We start from the raw sequence: 18,211 nt of genomic DNA on the forward strand, positions 1-18,211 counted from the left end.
TTATGTGCCAAAGCGTAAGATAAAGAAAATGCCATTGGCATGACCGTGTCGATGATTTGCGTCCAAAAGGATCCAATTGGAAAATTTTAATCGATCTAATTTCAACAGACTCCAATTTCGATCTGCTTTAAAAACAATTAATTTATAACATCGAAAATTTAACCTATTGGTTTTAATACCGAATACAATCTTTCTTGATTCGCATACTAGGAATTGATTGTGTAATTTTTTTTTCCTGAGGCTAAGAAATCAAAATTTTCCAACAAATTCATCGAAAATACAAAGCTTTTTTAATGCGGAAATATAATAATCAAATATAATTTGATAAATATTTGAAAAAAAACGAATAAAATTTATTGACAATTTCATAATTGGCTCCCTAAATCTTTCGGCAAATACGGTCAGCTAATGTATAAGCTAGTCACGTAAGTTTGCCTTAAAATAAGGATTGTTCATTATGACAGTAAGATTGACAGGAGAAAGCGTTGACGTCCGATATGTTAATTAAATTTTGGAAACCTTTCCTTTAAACTTTCATTATTTTTGACGAAAATATCTCAATTGCTTCAAAACAGATATGAAAGATTAAAAGAAGGAAATCGCAATTTAAAATTTAGCCGAGATAGTGCTTAAAAGTTATAATTTTATTTTTTTTCTATTCATTCGGCTTTATTTCAAACCGCTGTAGTTCTCCATAGTGTTCACAATGTTATATTTGATTCTATATATTTACTTTCTCTATCTTCGTTTTGTAAATTGCTAACCAGTATATAATATCTGATATATTATGTTACTTTAAGTATGTACAATAGCTGTTTTAGTCTTTTTTTCAATGATTTCTGAAATGTGATCGTACACATATAAATTTATATATGTTTGTTATTGTTAGTGTTCAGGTTAGGCATTATCAGCACGATAGATGTAATCGCTAAATATTATTAATATATACCATCTACTGTACATTACTTTGCATATACATACAATAAATAGTAATTACCCAAATGCTAAAAAGAAAATTTATCATTGTATCAGACATATATTTATTTCTTAATAAATCATTTACATGCTTCAGAATGCAGAAGAAAAACACATCTCTTCTGTGCATTCAAACATAATTCCTACAAAATAATTGAGCACTTATTTGTCATCAACTTAACACATTGCTAAAATATTGTGATTCAATTTCAATAAAAATGGAAAAACGAAAATTTTGTTTTATTATGCAGAGAATCTGACATTGTTACACATTTTATTCTCCTCAATAATAATGAACATTTCTCGCTTTTGAATAATTCTCGCTATATACAAAATTTAATATAGGAAATACATAAGGTTTTGCAAAAGTACGAATAAATCGTATAATCTGCATATTATTTGGGTGGATTTTTCTTAAATTCATTCTTTTTTTCTTCTAGTTGTTGCTTTAATTGCTGTGCAATATCTCGTAACTGTTTAACAAAGTCTCGCGGACTAGAAATAGTGCGGCGGGTTCCGTGAATCATACCTGTCCTAATTAATATATACACTACAAATTGTGCACTTTGTCTAATTGGTTTGGATTCTGCTAATTTATTAATTAAATTTTCATTATTTAAAAAATAATGAAACAGAGCTCTTAAAAAACGCATTTTTGAAAGATATAAGATTGCTTTTCTATATGCTTGCGAAAAGATGTGAACATTTATATTTTTGGTATTTCAAATGTACACGTATTACGATACTTTAATAAAAGTTCACGTTTCAATCTCAGTTGCTTGCGTAAAGTTTCGAGTTTTTGTAATTGTTCTTCTTTACTATATTCTATTCCAGGTAATCTCTTAATCTGTAAAGTATAACAACAATATTATACGAAGAATTCTGATTATGTAAGATATATTTGCATATATATACACAGAGATTTAACTCTTACTTGCGATCTTGCAGAATCTAATTTCTTCTGTAATTCTAGGATTTTATGGCTGGTATCTTGTGACTCTTTTGCTTTTTGCGTAGTGTCATGCGGATCTTTTTCTACACTAGAAATTGTAACTATATAGCATCACTTTATGCCAATATACAAATAATATAAAATATATATCCAAACATATCTGATTAATAATATTCATATTTTATTCTTATACATAAGAGTTATTAACGAGATTATTAATACAAAAAGAAAACGTTTGTAGATCTACATTTACATAACATTTTCTCATCAATATAATTAATAAATTATATTGCTCAAATGACCCAACATTTTATAAACATCCATCTGTCAATTTTTAATCATTTCACACACATTTATTGTCATTTTATATTTTTCTGGACATATATGAACGATACAGATCTTTACGTGATACAAATATAATATGGAATAAATAATCAACCGCTACAAAATAACATAAATACATTTGCCCATTTTCTCTTGAAGCAATGACTTAATTATAGCGCTTACGCAGTTGTCATAACGCATTTTGTGCTTAATTATTTTAATTAATTGTGCACATACACATTTGTTTACATATTACAGTAAATAAAATATACGTGTATATTAATGCACGAATTGAGTCAAAATAGAAAAATGTAACAAACATACTAAAATATATGTTCGTTATTTTGATAGAGAAGAAACCTCATTTTTAAAAATCTTTTATAAAGACAACATCGCGGAAAGAGATTTTAATTCTAGTCAATTTGAGGTTATGCACTGTTCGGTCGCACTGTATGCCCGAATGTGTCAGTGATTGAAACACAATAATTCCTCTCTCTTTTAAAAATATATACCTTCGAATGATCTCGTAAATGAGCGGCAGTATCTCTATGTCTAAATCGTCAACAGTAAATTGCGTTGTCCTCAGAGAGACATCCTCCGGCATTTCCACCGTCTCCATTACTACAATATATGATTACGTCTCGACCACAGACATAGGGTACGTTCGGGGATCACGCTTTTAGCGCTATGAACGTGCTCTGTCCTTGTTCAATTTTCAGTAAATAACAAAAGCAAAACGATGCTGTAGCGTTTGCCTTTATTAGGCCGATATTAAATTTGTCGTACGACAAACTTTTTAAGCGCATTGATTAACTAATTTCTAGAGACTCAAGAAAGTTCCTATTTTGCAGCCAATCAATATGCTTAAAAAGTTTGTCGTACGACAATTGTAATATCGGCTTTAAAATGGGATAAATTGGGGCGATGCGTGGCGCTGGGCGTAGAGTCGCAGGCTGGTAATCGAAAGATTCCAGGTTCGATTCCGCTCGGGTCCCCTCCATTTATATATTTCAAAAAGAGAGGTTTTCACATATTATATTCTATATAATGCCTATATTAATTTATCATATATTATCCTACCGAATTGTCTTTGATGTACCGCCTCGTGAGGGAATCGAACGTTCTGTTCGCATTCACTTTGGCGTATATATCTGCTTCTTCTTCTTCTTCTTCTTGTAAATGGCACCGGGCCTGAGATACACAGGCCCACACGGCCAAGTCGATGAATATAAATAGTGCTAATGTTGTAGAGATCAAGTTGTGGGTTAGTATCAAAAATTTTATTTATATGCGAGTTACTGATAGGATGCTACAGAAAGAATTCCTCAAGTAATTAAATTATTTGAAATTTGGAATTAAAGTATCTTTTCAACATTTTTACATTTATATCCTTTCGATCGCAAGAGTATGTCCTTTTCTACGTGTATCTCTATCCCACTTTTCTTCTTCTTCGTGTGGGGATTGGCTCCGATGAATATTCGTCTAAAGGTGGGTATACACTTACAATTAGCGAATGAACAGCGAATGCAAACGTTCGTTATTATCATTCAGCAGATATACCACTTCCGTTGCGGCCCTGGTCGAGTACGGATCCTTTTGTTTACGTAACGCGTGTGTCCCTTGGACCTTATTTTTGAATGCTGTTCTCCTCTTCTAAAGATATCGGATTTGAAATATTTCTTGCGCTTTTGAACAAGACAATATCATTTTGTACCGTACACGGCAGAACATCTTCAACGAGGGCAGCCATGCTGAAATAAATTATGTTAAGCTAATAAAAATACGGATGGTGAAACGAAGATACGTCACGAATCAAATCATCGAAAATAGTTCCTCTTTTACGTATTAATCCTGAATAAGATTGTCTGCGATCCTTCGATGAAGAAATTTATGAAAATCAAAAGAAACTGCCAAAAACATTAATATTTATATCTTCCACGAAGCTTTGAAGACAAGTTGAGTGCTGCGTGAGGATTTCTGTTTTTATAAAAAAAAAAAAAAAACGATCGGAGATAAAAAGCCGTCTACAATGGCAGTAACAAGACTGTAGGAGTAGGAGAGTATATTGTTTTTAGTGACGTAAAGATCGGGAGTAATGCGGCGTCTACAATAAAAATTTTAAACCCTAAGCCTTAAAAAATTGACCAATCACAGTCAAGTATGAGAAGAATACTCGACTGTGATTAGTCAATTTCTTAAGACTTAGGGCTTAAAATCTCTATTGTAGACGCCGCATAACGAAATGGGCAATTCCCATTTGCTCTTAAATTAACTCTTAAAATCTTACTCCTCACTCTGTACTGCCTACTACCATTGGGTGCGTTCAGCAGAGAAAACCGCTTAATAGCAATCAAACGTGATTGGCTCTTACTTTTAGAATCAGCAAATCAACGTCGAGTGTTGACAAGAGACAATAACTGAGCGCTTTCTCTGCCGAACGCGCCCATTGTAAAATGCCCTTAATAGCAAGAGGTTTGTTCGCGTGTCTTGAACTTTTTGCACTCAGTATCTTCGCTTTCACTTTCTTCAACATCCGAATCAGAGAGATTCTTATCTCTGAATATATATTTATTTCGTTTTTAGCGCAGAACTTTTAGGAGAAACTTTTTTAATTTCAAGCAACGCGAACAAACCTTTCAGGGTACCGATCATGCAACTTTTTCCCTAGGGCGGAAAAGTGAAAAGGATTGAAATCAATGGCAAAATTTTCAACTTTTTCTAGGCTGTATTGACCCTCGATCGAGGGCAAGTGTCATTCAAGAAAGAAGAAGAGAAATTTGTGACAGTTCTCTGTGGTTTAACTATAGATTATTTTTTAATAATTGTTGCTAAACAAATATTCTGCAGATTGTAATTTATCAATAAATAATTGCAAAATGGGGTCGTTGACAAGCAGGCAGAATGCTGGCGTCGAAGAAGTTGATATCACTTCGAATCATGCGTATAAATATCCTCCACGAACTGGTATTAAATTTATAATTATGGAAAATTTTACTTTGCGATTTCATTATTTTTTTACAAAAAAACTTCTAAACACGCGTCTGACGTTCCATTTTATTAGAGCTGTATAATAATTTGTAAATTATTTCTGGCAGGTTCCTATTTTGGTAGTCATTTCATAATGGGCGGTGAACGATTTGACACACCTCAGCCTGAAGCGTATCTCTTTGGAGAGAATGCAGACTTAAATTTTTTAGGCAGTCGACCGACTCCTGTATAAACATTGTGCAATATAAAATTATTTTTTATACATATATTAGTAAAATTCATATATGAATGATTTGTTTAAATATGGACACATATATTTATATAATTATATTTTCTTTTGTTCTTGATTCTTAATATCAACAAAGATAATTTTATCTCTTGTTACAGTTTCCATATCCTCCACCACAAGCAGGTGATCCTACAAAGACGTTAAAGAGTTTAGTAAACATAAGAAAGGAATCTTTAAGACTAGTTCGTAATATGGATCAAACATCGACATCTTCGCAATACCATAATGTTAAACATTACGGAGATATAGATATTGACAAAAAACCTAGTCGTTTCAATATCGAATTTATATTTGATTGTGACGTCAAATGTGCAATAACAATATATTATTTTTGTACAGAGGAGATTTCAACAAAGGGAGTTGCGTATGTATATTATATATAAGAGATATTGCTGAACATGTGGAAATTAGAATATATTTTCATAACATATTTTATTACATCTAGATACATTCCACGAGATTCATCTATGAATTCTGAAACTTATCATTATAAAAAAGGAGCAAACCAATTATTTTCACAAACATCGCATATATTTGATCCAACATTGTATACCGAAGAAGATCTGATATACAATGCAGATAGAGAAGTATTTATAATATATATTTTTTATCCTTAAAATAATTTTTATATTTTTTTCCACATAAAAATAGAATATATTTTTTGAATTTGATAGATTATTCCGATAGCTATACATTGTGTAGCTGAAGAAGGATCAGATGATCCAAAACAATCTCACACAACCATAGCTGTTGTTGAAAAACATTCTGATGGCACATATGTGCTAAAAGCGCTCAAACAAAAAATCTATGTAGATGGCCTCTGTTATTTGCTACAAGAGATTTATGGAATTGAAAACAAAAATACTGAAAATGCAAAGGTACGAGAATATATGTAATAATATTTGACAAAAAATGCATCTTATTCAAAATATTTAGTTTCAAATAAAGTTCTAAAAAATTTAATTCGCGTCTATTTTCATAAAATTTGAACAAATTCATAAAAAATCATCAAATATTCAAATATTATTTGTTCTTGTATTTTCTTACACAGCAACAAGGTAGTGATGAGGACACTGAAGACAATGGATCCGAATGTGTTATTTGCATGAGTGATGTACGCGACACGCTAATTTTACCATGCAGACATTTGTGTTTATGCAATTCTTGCGCCGATTCCTTGAGATACCAAGCAAATAATTGTCCGATATGTCGCGCACCATTTAGAGCACTCTTACAAATTAAAGCTCTTCAAAAAGCGATTGGTACAATTATATCAAATCCGCCATTGCCAGAGGTGAGAATATTCAGATTAATACATTCGCCTTTTTTTATGTTTATCATTATCTCAAGTATACTTTTTGATAGTTGATGCATTAATTTAATTCGAGCATATTTCTTTTTTGTTATTGGCATTAAAGATTGTATAATATATCTCGAGATTATTATTCTAGGGAAGCTGTGAGAATATTCCATCAGGCTATGAAGCAGTGTCTTTAATCGAAGCTTTAAATGGACCTTATATTCCACGGACTGCTATTATCGTGCCAGAATCCCCAGATACACCTGATACAGATACGGCAAGTGCTATTCAAGCCGCGGAAACTTTAAATCGGTAAATATCAATTATATTTGTACTCTTTTTCGATATAAACAAGTCACTTGAGAAATATGCTCGCTTACAGCTCGGCTGAACGTACTCCGGTCTCGAAACACATATCCTCTAAAGAAGATATGTCGGCTAGATCCAGTGGTACTGCTTGTCCGACTCCCGAATTCCGAATGTCTGTATTATTAGCCAGAGATGAACACTCGGGTTCTCAAAAGGAACTGCACAATAGATCACCAGCTACGCGAACCAAATCAGTACATTCGCGCGACAAATCTAGTTTAAAAGCACGCGACACATTGAAATTGGTGAACGAAAAGCAGCCAGTTTTTTTATATGAGGTACACTACTTTTATTCACTTTTAAGAAAAGACAAATTAGATCTATACTTGAATGTATGAATATTGTTATTGCCTTTCCCATGTGGTGCAGACTTCTTGCAAACAGTTATATCAAATTTTGGTTTGGATAAATCCACTTCAGAAATTCATCTTTTAAAATTATAATCTTATATAAAAACGGAAAAGGAAATATGAAATTAATCAGAATGTACTGACGTACATTTTTTATCTCTCATACACACATTAAAATTGTGTTTTACATATATTTATATCTTTGTAAAGGGGCAAGGACAAGATGAAGACAGCGAAGCAGAGAAATTGTCGCCATTATTAGATGCAGCTACAAGTACTGAAGCCTTAGATGTACATTCCCATAGAATATGCGACATTGATATTGATGATGAAATTCAAAACACAGAAAATGAAAATGACGCGGACATTACCTGTCATTCGCATTAGAAAATGGCAGAAGATATATTTTTGTGTACATTATTTATTCTTGTTAAATATTGTCTATATAACGTTTTATCTTTCATGTAAGAAATGCAAATCAGTTATTTATTCAAAAGCTTTATATTATTTACCGCAACTATATCGAATCATTTTTACAATCTTTTTAACGTAATCTATTATGAATTACATTGTCATTAACTTATATAGAAGTTTAACATAGATATCTTTTATTTTATATATTTAACTATATATTGTAAGAACATAGACTGCATCATATTTCTTATGAATTTTATGCTCTTTAATTGTTGGATTTTAAAGCAATATGTATACTTATGTACACATGTATACTTTGAAATTACAAAGACTGTATTTGTAAAAAAGAAACAGTACAATATCCTTTTTTTATAAGATGCGGTTAATAAAATAATTGATATGCAAATTGATATTAGATAATGAAAAAATGCTTTAATTTTAATTGATTTTTATTTTATAAAATGTAAATCTTCTAAGATAATATATAGATGATTATTTATATATATTATATATATATATATATCTCAGATTGATTGTCAAAATCAAATTTGTACTTCAAATAGTTTGAAAGAAAACTTTTTTTTTTAATTTATATGTTTTTATCCTTTTTTTCACAATCACTAGTTTCTGATTTACAACACTATTTTTCCAATCAAATTTTGCAATTTGTACATAGATTAAACATTCAATTTAATAAAAAAAAATATTTTAAACTGCAGTAATTTTAGCACTAATCTGAATTTTCATAAACATGGAGAATTCTGAATGCCACCCACACATCCTCAAATTGTTCTTAGGTTTAATAAATAAACAATTGACTTGCTTTTTCCAATTGTTTTATTCAATTCCATGTCAAAAATGTTCCATGCCTATTTAAGCAGCAGCAAGTATCTTCCTGAACTTCTTCCATTCTTCAAGTGGTCCATGTTCAGGTAGATATTTAACATTGCAACCATCTGGGGCAAGATAACCTGCCGTTTTAAGCTCCTCGTACTCGGAGCGATCATATTTCGTAAAACCCCATTTCTTCGATACATAAATCTTTTGACGCCCGGGGAACTTAAATTTAGCACGTCGTAGAGCTTCAATGACAGCCGCCTTATGACGATCAGAAGAACGCACACTCATAATCGGTTGACCAATGTGTACTCTCGCTACAGTACCCTGAGGCTTGCCAAAGGCTCCTCTCATTCCAGTCTGAAGCCTATACAAAGAACATTATCTCTAATTATGGTAATTTATCAATAATAATGCATGTCAAACTATAAAGTAAATTAAATTTGCATCAATAATTTAAAAAATAATACATTTAAAAAGAAATAAAAATTTTTAATCGATATCAGTTACATACCTATCAGCTCCAGCACATGATAACATTTTATTAATACGAATAACATGGAAAGGATGGAGTCTCATACGAATATGAAACTGATCTTTGCCAGCATTCTTCACCATGTACTTGTTAGCACAGATACGTCCGGCTTCCAAAGCTTCAGAACTGAGCTGTTCATATTCATCCGACACCAGATGCACACATAATGGAAAATCTTCCACTGATGCTTTTTTCTTGCCAAGATCAAAAATACGGATCTTTGGATCCGGTACACCACGACAGAATCTGGATTTCGGGTACGGTTTATTTTTACAGTACCGATAACTGAAAACAAATAATTATAATGTGGTATATTATCAAAAATTTTAATATTTTGCTAAACAATATTTAACAAAATTGTGTTTATTATGTTACAATATTATGCAATATAATGTAATTGCAAATTTTAATCAAAGATCTATATACAGATTCTATATACATATGGAGAATAATATATTCGTATATATCATTTTACAAGAATATAAAAATTCCAAAGTATGAACAAAATGTTACAAATTTTGCTTACACAATTGCTGAAAGCAAGAATAGTTAAAAATCTTATTGTACATACCACCTCGCTGGTCGGCGCCCCATTTTAACCTATAATTTAAATAAAATCTAAATCAGAAATGCTAAAATTACATGAATTGATGTAATCAGAATAGATTGTAAAAATGCAATATGCAAGAAAATGTTCAATATATATTGCGATGTTGAGAAATAACAATGGATTAAGAAAAGCAATCTTACCGATTCTAAATGAGGCTAACCCAAATAAGAAAAGGAAAAGGTTGCTTCAATGAGTGTGAAATTTACAGTCAGCGAAGTTGGTTGAAAACAGGACAACCAACTCTTAATCGCAAAAATTCTATACCAATAAATTTAGATTTTTTCGATTGGCCTACAGTTGACAATCTATAGTCAAGATGGACATCTCTTATTTGTCAACGAGTAGCGCGCATTTCGAAATTAAGATGTTACATTTTTCAATCGCGATGAATCTTTGCTAGTTATTGACTGTATTAAAGCACATTATCTATCTTATATAATGCATATTTCGATAAAAACGTGATATTATCCAAAAGTTATTCGATGTCTTTTAACAAACTTTCAAAACAAAAGTACAAAAATGCATAGTCATAAAAAAATATTGTATTGAATTAATATCTTACGCCTCTTTCTATATATTATATTTAGATATATTAATTATATATTTACATAATTGTACATATAATTATAATGCATTATCAAAGTATAATACATTTTTTCTATATGTACTTACAAAATAGATATTCTATATATATATAATACATGCTGTTACATAGTTTTACATAAAACTATACTTCTTTATTTTAAACTTTAAGAAATAAATTATTCCAGAGTAATTATATATTTAATTATAACAGAACAATTAAAAAATGTTTTAATGGAAAGATTAGCATATATTATAGGAAGGCAATATAACATAATCATCTTTATAATCGTTAAAAATGCACGCTAAATAAGTCTCATTATTTACTCAAGTCGTACATCTGACAAGATATGTACAGAATTTTTTTTCCATATTATATTCTAATCTATATAAAATTCAATAGTTTCATTATTTGTATGAAACTTACACCCATATTCTTACTTTACGAAAGATACACTGTACAAAAAATATAATACAAGTCTATTATTTAAGACTCTCCAAATATATCTTTCTATTTGTTCTTTCTAATGTTCATAGATCATTTAAAAAAAAAATTCCTATTAATCTTATATGTTGTGTATGTGTTTAACGTTTGTGAAAAAGTTTGAAAATCCTAATCTTCTTATAATTCTATTCTCTATATTGTCACGTAAACAATTAAATTAACAATCATCATATATATGTATATAAATATCGATTTTACATGGAAAACCGAGAGTGCACGAACATTTTTATTCTTTTTAACGTGACAAGAAATATATTTATTTTTATATCCGAAAGAGAGAAAAAGAGAACTCACTCGTATAAAGGAAAAAGAATTTTTTTTCACCAATGAAAATAGCACAAAGATAGTTAATTATTTGCGATGGTTATACAAAATGTTTTAAGAACGATATGTTTTGACAGAAGGTAATATGTATTGATTTGGCAGCCATATATATGCAGTCATCCTTAATTGCAATTGCAACAGAAAAAGTTGTTTAAATTTCTGCCAGTTGACTGCTTTATAGATTACCATGAGGTAGCTCAAGACTAACAGGTCACAAGAAAGTTAGATAACTAATAAAACTAACAAAACAAAATCGATTTTGAAAGGAGAAAGGAATCTTGAGTTTGTATATATATATATATGTACTTTTTATACGTACTCGTCAGAGTACATAAAAGTTTGCGTAAAATATAATGGATACTGCAATGTAATGTATAAGGTAAAAAATATGTTAACGTGTTATTAAAATATCAATTATAATATAATATAACAATTTTGAACATATGACATGTACATACACTGAAAAAGAGAGAGATAGAGAGGCAAGGAATGGTTCCGAATTACACTAAAAATAATACTTCTATATCTGGTGATGACTCTAAAAAACCGCGACAATATATATCTATGTACTGTCATCATTAATTATACATATGCTTTCCATTTTGCCTTTTTGAGGGATATACTCTTTGCTATTTACATCTTTAACGGATATCTCTATTCGCGCTGCTAAATCGTATGTCCCCGTGCTGGACAATACAGCATGTAACTTTGCGATGCTACTTGCACGCGCTTCAACGTTAGAATAAATTGACGAATGCCCAGCGTATTTGTAATACGTTGAAGCTTGTGGTGAATACAGTTGAGATTTAATATTTGGAAGATGAGTTTCACTGTAAAAAAATACATTTATATGATTAAAAGATAATGGAGCAATGTTATGATATTAAACAGATATAGTTAAAAAAGATACGGAGAATGTCATACACTCTTACCTACTAGTGCCTATCGTACTTATTTTAACATCGAGTCGCATCTTCGAATGATTCTGTATATATATCGTTACAGGAACAGTGCATAACCGGCTTCGCTCAAAACTGTGTATAATCTGTCTTTGATGACTGAGAGAGTAAGAGATTAGACTTTTCAAACATTCCGCTTCCCATACGGGATCTTTAACAGGAGCAGTTATCATATTCGGTACGTTTCGATCCGGCCCGAAGATCTTCAAGCGAGCACCAAATTCATTACGCTCGGTACGCAGCTCCCTCGGATGTTTGTACGTCTTGTTTAAATGCTCAAGCTCGAGATGATGTTGCCCGAGTGCCATCCGCGTGATCACTCCACTCTCCGTCACATTGGCACACCACTTGACGATTAACGTAGAATTCAACGCCATGATATCTGTTACAGAGCTGTGCTCGACATTGTGCTGTGTTTGAAACTGCTGTAGATCATTTGCATTTTCATTTACATCCAACGGTTGAATATTACGTCTTTGTACAAAATTGACAAACGGATAATCATCAATTGATGTCGCGTCGGCTTTGTCATGAGCTAGGGACACGTCGGAAATAATCGATTCACCGTCAGTCTTCTTCTTCAACTTCAGCATCAAATGGAATACTTCCTGAGGTTGCACCTTTATGCTTGGCGGTAAAACGGAAGAATGAAACGCGGACCAAACAGCGCTATGAAGCGACACTTTGGACAGCATAATTTCATTTATGGATGGATCGTGTACTTGATTGGTATTCTTAACAGACATTATTAGATTTAATGTTGGCAAATCGTTCTTGAATAATCCACTTCTAGCAGCGATCGCGGTAATTTGTATTGAATCTAACACAGTCAATTGCCAAGTGTGTCGGCATAACCGATGCTTCAACGTGGTTTTCGATTCGACGCTTTCGTAATAGAAGAGTAAATCTAATCTATGAGTGCCCTTTTCATACGGGGCTTGTACCCAAAGTGGCATTTTATGAATTTCACCTACGTTTAATGCACCATTCATGGAGGTTGGTAGTACTACCTTCGTGACTGACCTACTACTCTTCTTTATCGTTGAATCTGCAAGCATTTGATATTTCTGTTATATAGAATAAAGAAAATATAAAGCTATATTCTTTTTTCATCTGTAGAAACAATATGTGTCTTAATAAAGATCCTTACCTTCGCTCTTATCGATTTCCGAGCCGTCTAACGTGAAAAGCTTAGCATCAGTGGATGCAATGTACACATTTATCAATGGCGCATTGCCTATATTTCTTAACGTGACTTCCACCTTTTGTACTTCACCGCACAGCATTTCCGGTGACAACTTGGTGAAGAGTATCTGCAAAAAAATATAAATATAAATGTCGATCTACATATATCGCATGAACATGAATATTATTTTCGCAAAAACCCGTACCTGCATAAATGGTGCTTTTTCTATCACGTTCATTTCCAGTCGATAATCCTTTCCATATAAGCTCGTACTAGATTTGTCTTTGATATTTTTTAATTTCGGCGGTGTAATCTCGAACAATCTTTTACCGGCGATAGCTACAGTCGAATTCGCAACCGGTGAATCATTTAGCCTCTGTACCGAATTGGACAATTTGTAACTTATACCTAAGACCCTCAATTCCCCCACTCGCCTGGGTATAAGAGACAGTATGATATTCTGTTTGCATGTTGGTTGCAACAAAATCGCGTCTATGATAGTTGAGACGACCGGATTTGAATCGTTGCTCGTTTCTATCTCGTTCGTAATAGTTTCGTTATTGCAAGTAAACGACCATAGTAAGCTCACATCCGATAATGGTAGCGGGACGTGCAACGGATTATGCAATTCGATAGAATAATGTACCGGTTCGTCTAGAACTGCATTCGGTTTTATATTATTATTACTCGTTCTAGAGTACAGCACGATCGTCGGCTTAAATATCATAGGTGGAGATCCTTGCGCCTCGGTTATCAACAACTCCTCCATTCTCCACCATTTCGCATCGTCCGTCTCCTCAGTATTAAACGTAACGTGGCTTGCCGGAATATTGCTTTCACTTTGTTTACTCAATGGACCGTACAGTACTTTAATATCATTGCTATCTATCAACGGCAAAGGTAAAATAGGAAATCCTTTACAACTAGTGCCATTTTCCTGAAACAATAACTACACAATGGACATGAATAAAGATTGTCCAATATTGATATCTCTTTTTGTACTGTTTATATAATAACGATCCATCTGTGTGTACTCACGTTACGAGTATGTAAAAATTCTCGCAAAAACGCGGCTTGTTGCACAGCGTGTTGCTTACTAGAAGCGTTAAGTAACTTTTCAAACGATTTCACAGCCTCGGAAACTTGTTTCAGGGACGCAGCTTGCCTGCCGATTGTAAAATGGATGTGATCTTCAGCCAAAGACCAACCCCTTTCATAGTATACCTAATGTAGTTACATTACTTGTAAAATAGTTCAGCGATTTCCGATAAAGCGCGGTGATATTTAATGGGCATTGCATCTACCTGATACGCCTGTTGATAACATCTCAACGAGTGTTTCCTTTGGCCAGCTTTCGAGAATCTGTGCCCAGCAAGAACCGCATGGAAGGCATATTTACGCATCATCTTCGGGCTGATGAAGCAATAAGCGGCTTGTTCAAGTAGCAAGGCCGAACGTAGATCCGAATCTTCGCTTGTCATTCGTATAAGTTGCTTTGCGGCTTCTCCGTACAATCCCCGACCCTTCAAACACTCGGCGCTCAGCAGTGTCGCCCTTGTCGCAAACTGAGGCATCTTACAGCTATTCGTGTAAGTTAATATCGCGTCGTCCATATACTCAATAGTCTTTCTGTTTGTTTCGCCTTGCATAAAAGCGCTTAGAGCAGCCATTTCTAGAGCTCCCGCGTAATACACCCAAGCTTGATCTGCTGCAAAATCGCGCTTCGCACTATGATACGCTTGATAAGCAAGAGAATAGTGACCGAACATGAAACACAGATCACCTAAACGTCGTAGTTGCAATTCCGGCGATTCTGCTGTATAACTGAAATACAAATAAATGAAATTTCAGAACTGCTAATTGTATTGTCTCAATGTAATTAGCGCTAACAAGTTTTTCCTTACATTACAGCATTTGAAGACGCCGAACCTGGTACACCAGGTTTATTTGTACCAAACCATCGTCTTGTAGCGCTAAATAGTGATCTACTGACCCCTTTCTTGTTCGAGATTACATCATTTAATAGGCCAATTTGCTTTTCTACATAAGGCAACAAACTTCGCAGGCAGAATTCTGTAATTAGCGTTCGTAATCTTTCCAAATCTTGAGTAGAAAGACGAGCACCGTGTTGAGCAATCACGTAATTCGGAGAATCCGCCCAGACATTTGTATTTATTGGTGAGCTAGTAGTAATAGATTGACCCTTGACATTAGTCACAGAAATAAAATTTTGCGATCTCTCATCGTTTGGACTGAGAGGATGAATTGTAACAGGAACTGCTTCTTGTCCAACTTCTAGTTGTATATTCGCCGATTCAGATAATTCAGAAGAGAAGTTAACTGTGTCAATCCCGGAGATTAATTGCGTCAAATCCGAAGACGGCAATGTAATAGAATTATGTGGCATTAGCGGGGTCCCAGCCTGACTCGTTCTGTAACAGAAAATATTGTATTCATAAACTATAAATATATTTACATAAACAATCTAAAGCTTTTGTGTTAATGTACTATATATAAACAACAAAAATAAGAACTTACTTATCAGACTCTGTAGTCAGCTCGCTCGGCATGGCCGATAGCCCACTTGTATCCGCGGGTGTACGAGGTGAACTATTTTGTTCGCTGTTGTTAGACAATTCTGAATGTTTTGTCAAAAACTGACTCCATGGATCAGGTAAGTGCGTATTATCGTCGGAAAGACCTGGCGGTCTCGAATTCATTTGTAACAGAAAACAATTGTTAGCGCCATAAATAGTCTTCATCTCTGTAAAAACTATTTCTGCTCTGAAAGATATATACATATATGTCATACATATACATAATTCTTTTTGTCTAGTAAAAAAGCTGTCAGTTATCTTTTAATTGAGAATTGTGGAAACATTGGTGACAAAAAATAATTTGTGAATTTATAAAAGAAGAAAAGATACTTACTTATCTCTATCATCCTGAATAGCATCGTGAACTAAGATGTAATATCTAAGAGCGTTATTATTGAACCACTTAGGTAATTTTCCTGACACATTCTGATGCAATTGGGCTCCCATGGTCTGAATTTTTTCTAACGGATTGTCCTCTGTTGTAGAAACAACTATCATACACGCAAGCAAGTGCTTTGTAAATTCATGATCCGATGGAAATTGGACACTGAGAAACGTTTCTCTCCATGCTTCGAACCAAGGTACAGAAATGGGTACATCCAACTCAGTCAAGCCAATGCAAACTGTGGTTGTATGTTCGCATAAAGTAGAACTAACTGCTTCGTTCAACATTTTCTTGGCAAGAGTCGGTTCCGGTGGTCGCGCATTGATATCTTGTATAGAAAGCCGAAGATTTCTAATTGCCACAGTGTTTCCTTGAGGATCTTTAAAATGACCTGTGAAAGTGTACGTTGCTTTTAATATACATACAGATCTTAGAGTTTCGAGTATCGAATTAATGAGAAAATGTCAATTAAATTATAAGTTTTTCAACGGTGGACGCGGTTGATAACGTACATGTATCTTCAGCGAACGGATATGATATAGGTAGGGCTTACCTTCGGTGTTTAATTTGCAAAAGGGTTGAAGCAACTCGACGAATGACAAATTATTCTTTTGGCACGCAGCGTCGGCCGCGGTCGAGCAGACTACGGCGATCTGCGGGGAGAAAGCATTGCCGATAAACTCCCGCGGGGTTAACTTACACTGTGCCATGATCTTATTTTACGCGCGGATCGTCAAAACATAACCCGTGTGTGTAGCCACCTCGGCTTTCGCGGCACCAAACGCGCTCTCGTGATCCCACTGTGATCCGTGTCCCGCATTCCGTAATCACATTTTATTTCCACCGCGTTATCTCGCTAGTCGATGATGACGGGTAGCAATCAGTAAGCATCCCCCGTGCATCCGCGGCGCGATAAACATGACCATTGAACAGCTGTTTTCTAAATATCCGCCCCTTTGAACAGTGTTGCCAACTCGTTTTAAACCTTTCCTACTAGGGCATGTCTGAAATCCTACACGCAGGTATATATATATTTTCATCAGGGTTGGGAAAGTTACTTTATAAAAGTAACTCGTTACCGTTACCGTTATTTTTTCTAAAAAGTAACTCGTTACCGTTACTCGTTACTAATTTTAAAAAGTAACTCGTTACCGTTACAGTTACTAAAAAGTAACGAGTCGTTACAATTTCCGTTACTTTTTTACAATACAAACTAATAAATTATTTTGCATAAGAAAAACTTTTAAAAAATTGTAAGCAAGATTTCATTCAAGGTTTATTACAAAATAAATGATTAAATTTTATCGAAATTCTTTATTAATTTTTAATAAAATTTGTTGCTCTATAGTATCATCATTTAAATGCCCTCTTTGTGGTGTTAATACAGAGCCACCGATACTAAACATTCTTTCTACAGATGCACTGCTTGGTAGAGCTGTATTATATTTAATAAAAAGTTTTTTAAGTTTTGGATAGTCATTTAACATTTCTATATTACAATTATTTGATTTTAAAAACCGTTGCAATTCTTCTTGTTCAGATTCATTTTGCACCGTTTTTTGCTCAAAAATGAAAAAATCATCGTGATCGTCAGATTTTCCAGAATTTGAAGAATTTTCAGTCGATCGCGGATTTCCAATAAATCCTCCAAGTAATTTTCAGCACGTTTTCTTTTTTCTCCGGTTAACCAGTTTAACTTAAATTTTGGATGTAAACATGCTGCTATTATT

At 33.3% G+C, this 18,211-nt stretch overlaps 4 protein-coding genes across 7 annotated transcripts; 1 reads left to right on the forward strand and 3 right to left on the reverse strand.

The window, feature by feature from the left end:
- Positions 1–1,022: 1,022 nt before the first annotated feature.
- Med9 (mediator complex subunit 9) lies at positions 1,023–3,036 on the reverse strand. The gene is made up of 3 exons (XM_070295348.1): positions 2,764–3,036; positions 1,910–2,015; positions 1,023–1,822 (listed from the first exon to the last, which is right to left on the reverse strand). Exons 1-3 carry the CDS (start codon positions 2,868–2,870, stop codon positions 1,682–1,684), a joined length of 354 nt encoding a protein of 117 aa, XP_070151449.1. The 5' UTR covers positions 2,871–3,036; the 3' UTR covers positions 1,023–1,681.
- A 1,695-nt stretch (positions 3,037–4,731) lies between these two features.
- Positions 4,732–8,336, forward strand: Mrgn1 (Mahogunin ring finger 1). 3 transcript variants are annotated; one of them, XM_070295877.1, is made up of 10 exons: positions 4,732–4,892; positions 4,974–5,215; positions 5,347–5,465; positions 5,627–5,892; positions 5,974–6,115; positions 6,203–6,406; positions 6,580–6,822; positions 6,980–7,140; positions 7,211–7,475; positions 7,758–8,336. In XM_070295877.1, exons 2-10 carry the CDS (start codon positions 5,128–5,130, stop codon positions 7,932–7,934), a joined length of 1,665 nt encoding a protein of 554 aa, XP_070151978.1. In that variant the 5' UTR covers positions 4,732–4,892; positions 4,974–5,127; the 3' UTR covers positions 7,935–8,336. The 3 variants fall into 3 exon arrangements, with proteins under 3 accessions (XP_070151978.1, XP_070151977.1, XP_070151979.1); XM_070295876.1 differs by having other exon boundaries at positions 4,732–5,215; XM_070295878.1 differs by lacking the exons at positions 4,732–4,892; positions 4,974–5,215 and having other exon boundaries at positions 5,376–5,476.
- Positions 8,337–8,784: 448 nt separating this feature from the next.
- Positions 8,785–10,168, reverse strand: Rpl10 (ribosomal protein L10). The gene is made up of 4 exons (XM_070295879.1): positions 10,084–10,168; positions 9,905–9,933; positions 9,313–9,618; positions 8,785–9,165 (listed from the first exon to the last, which is right to left on the reverse strand). The coding sequence occupies exons 2-4, from the start codon at positions 9,925–9,927 to the stop codon at positions 8,835–8,837; spliced, it is 660 nt and encodes a 219-aa protein (XP_070151980.1). The 5' UTR covers positions 9,928–9,933; positions 10,084–10,168; the 3' UTR covers positions 8,785–8,834.
- A 765-nt stretch (positions 10,169–10,933) lies between these two features.
- On the reverse strand, positions 10,934–17,426 carry L(3)76bdm (trafficking protein particle complex subunit 8 homolog l(3)76BDm). 2 transcript variants are annotated; one of them, XM_070295978.1, is made up of 10 exons: positions 17,035–17,426; positions 16,431–16,872; positions 16,038–16,283; positions 15,404–15,931; positions 14,804–15,323; positions 14,538–14,723; positions 13,705–14,436; positions 13,464–13,626; positions 12,287–13,361; positions 10,934–12,184 (listed from the first exon to the last, which is right to left on the reverse strand). In XM_070295978.1, the coding sequence occupies exons 1-10, from the start codon at positions 17,189–17,191 to the stop codon at positions 11,917–11,919; spliced, it is 4,317 nt and encodes a 1,438-aa protein (XP_070152079.1). In that variant the 5' UTR covers positions 17,192–17,426; the 3' UTR covers positions 10,934–11,916. The 2 variants fall into 2 exon arrangements, with proteins under 2 accessions (XP_070152079.1, XP_070152078.1); XM_070295977.1 differs by having other exon boundaries at positions 13,705–14,448.
- Positions 17,427–18,211: the final 785 nt, after the last annotated feature.

Source organism: Polyergus mexicanus, unplaced genomic scaffold (assembly GCF_030449975.1).
Source record: "Polyergus mexicanus isolate NDT 795.1 unplaced genomic scaffold, iyPolMexi1.0 SCAF_5, whole genome shotgun sequence".
Lineage (NCBI taxonomy): Eukaryota > Metazoa > Arthropoda > Insecta > Hymenoptera > Formicidae > Polyergus > Polyergus mexicanus.